Raw genomic sequence first — 2,274 nt, 5'->3', positions numbered from 1 at the left:
TTGAACCTTTTTTTATTCAGAGGGGGGTTTTTGCTTCCAGGAAATCCCGTTAGCAATTAGCAGCACCATACACAGCTTAATGTGCCAGGAATGTGGTTTGTGGTGCCACAAAAAGGTTAGGGGTACCACAAACTGCACGTGCCTGCATGTCTGGATCTGGCCTATGTGGCTAGAAAGCTGCCATTTATCCTTGGGGAATGCCCATGCCACTTGCCCTCTGGCACATGGCAGATTACACTGGGTGGGGTAGCGGTAGCTGGCCCCAGCAGCCTCCCCTCGGTGTAAGAGGAAGCTGCAGCCATGGCACTCCTGCTCACTTGTTCCTGGTCATTAATAATTCCAAACAAAAGGATCCTAATTTCTTTTATTCCACATTTTAAAACAGAAAAAAGATATAAGCTCACCTAGTTGGCTCTAGGTCAGGTTTCTAAAGGGATTTAGGAACATAAATATGCAGATAAATACTTTGAAAGATTTTCAAATGGGTCTGGGTATCTAACTGATCAGCTGATCCCCCGAAGGTAAGTGGGGTGGAGGGACCCGGCGCAGCTGAGCCGGATCCGGAGGGGAAGCCCCCCGGGTCCCATATAGCTGAGCTGGTAGGGAACCGCGCTCCCAAGCCGCGCGGCGCGAACAGAGCGCGCAAACAGGCGCGCTCTGTAAGAGCACGCCGGCGTTTGCGCGGGCGTTCGCGCCGGAGGGCGGGCCAGGAGGGCCAGGAGTGGGACTCCTGTAGGGGTAGGGCGTAGACACCGCGCAGGTCTACAAACAGCAGCTTGTAGAATGGTGTCTACGAGGAGTACTGCTAGGGCCTCTGCCCAGGGGGACAAGGCTGCCCGGGGCAGGTCTGAGGCCTCCACCCAGACTGAGCCCATGGGGGAGCCGGTGTCCCCCTACCTCCTGGCCTGTGGGGTATCCCCAGCAGGGCCGGGGGGGGCAGAGATTGGGGGCCCCCACACCTGTCCGGCAGGTGCCCGTCTTAGGGCTCTGGAGGTGCAGGTGAGGGAGCTCCGGGAGGAGGTTAGCAGGCTGAGGGGGATCAGGGAGGCGGAGGATGAAATTGATAGTTATTTCCTTTCCCTGCAGGCCCAGGCACCTAAGGAAGAAGCACCCTGGGGAATACCCTCCACAGCAGAGTGGCAGACAGTCACAGCCAGGACTGGAGCGGCACGCAGCGAACCGGTACCAGCTTCTCCAGTCCGACTGGTGAACAGGTACGAGGCCCTGGCGACCCTGCAGGAGATGGAAGGGGAGGAGGACACCCTTGGGCAAGAAGAAACACCACGTTCTTCACACTCCAAACAGATCCAGAGATCCATGAGGACCCAGAGGAGGAGGCGACGAGTGCTCGTCATAGGAAACTCCATCCTGAGAGGTACGGAAGGACCCATCTGTCGCCAGGACCCCTCGGCACGAGAGGTATGCTGCCTCCCTAGAGCAAAGATTCGGGATGTGACGGAGGTAATCCAGGCCAGGATCAAGCCCACCGATTATTAACCCATGGTCCTAGTCCATGTGGGTACTATTGATGCGGCCAGGAGAACCCCCGATCACTTGATGGCGGACTACTGTGCTCTGGGCGGTGTGCTGAAGGAGTTCGGTGCCCAGGTGGTTTTCTCTTCCATCCTACCAGTGACCGGACGAGGAAGACAGCAGGAGAACTGCATCAGAGAGACCAACTGGCGGCTTCGGCAGTGGTGTCTCGAGGCAGGCTTCGGCTTCCTGGACAATGACCCGCACATCACGACGAGGGACATGCTCAGCTGGGATGGGCTTCACCTGTCCCCCAAAGGTAAGCGTGTGTTTTCTTCTAGGTTGGCGGATCTCCTCCGGCGGGCTTTAAACTAGGCTTGTCGGGGGGAGGGGAGTACGAGGGCAGGGGAAGCTGTGGACCACCAAACCATGTGGCACCCACAAGGACAGCCCAGCCTGAAGAAAGAGAACATTGGGAACCTGAAAGCCATGGGGAGGCCAGCACTACAGAACAGGTAAGGAACAAGAAGGTAAGAAACAATGGGCCCCATGGGACTGGGAGCGGGGGGGCAGCAAAGGCACCAGTCGCAGGGCTCAAGTGCCTATATACTAATGCTAGGAGCATGGGGAACAAGCAGGATGAACTAGCGCTCCTGCTTGCACTAAACACCTATGACTTAGTGGGGCTAACAGAGACCTGGTGGGATTCATCCCATGACTGGGCGGTACATATTGAGGGCTATAGATTGTACAGAAAGGACAGGTCGGGGAAGAAAGGGGGGGGGGGGTTGCACTTTATGT

The 2,274-nt window shown here is 56.9% G+C and overlaps 1 protein-coding gene across 1 annotated transcript; it reads left to right on the top strand.

The window, feature by feature from the left end:
* The first annotated feature begins 638 nt into the window (after window positions 1–638).
* On the top strand, window positions 639–2,059 carry LOC132249830 (uncharacterized). Its single transcript, XM_059725482.1, has 2 exons — window positions 639–1,419; window positions 1,634–2,059. Exons 1-2 carry the CDS (start codon window positions 784–786, stop codon window positions 1,634–1,636), a joined length of 639 nt encoding a protein of 212 aa, XP_059581465.1. The 5' UTR covers window positions 639–783; the 3' UTR covers window positions 1,637–2,059.
* The last annotated feature ends 215 nt before the right edge of the window (window positions 2,060–2,274 follow it).

This window comes from Alligator mississippiensis, chromosome 4 (assembly GCF_030867095.1).
Source record: "Alligator mississippiensis isolate rAllMis1 chromosome 4, rAllMis1, whole genome shotgun sequence".
In the NCBI taxonomy this organism is placed as follows: domain Eukaryota; kingdom Metazoa; phylum Chordata; order Crocodylia; family Alligatoridae; genus Alligator; species Alligator mississippiensis.
Note: the sequence above shows the minus strand (reverse complement) of the source record. Positions and strands in the feature narration are given on the sequence as shown.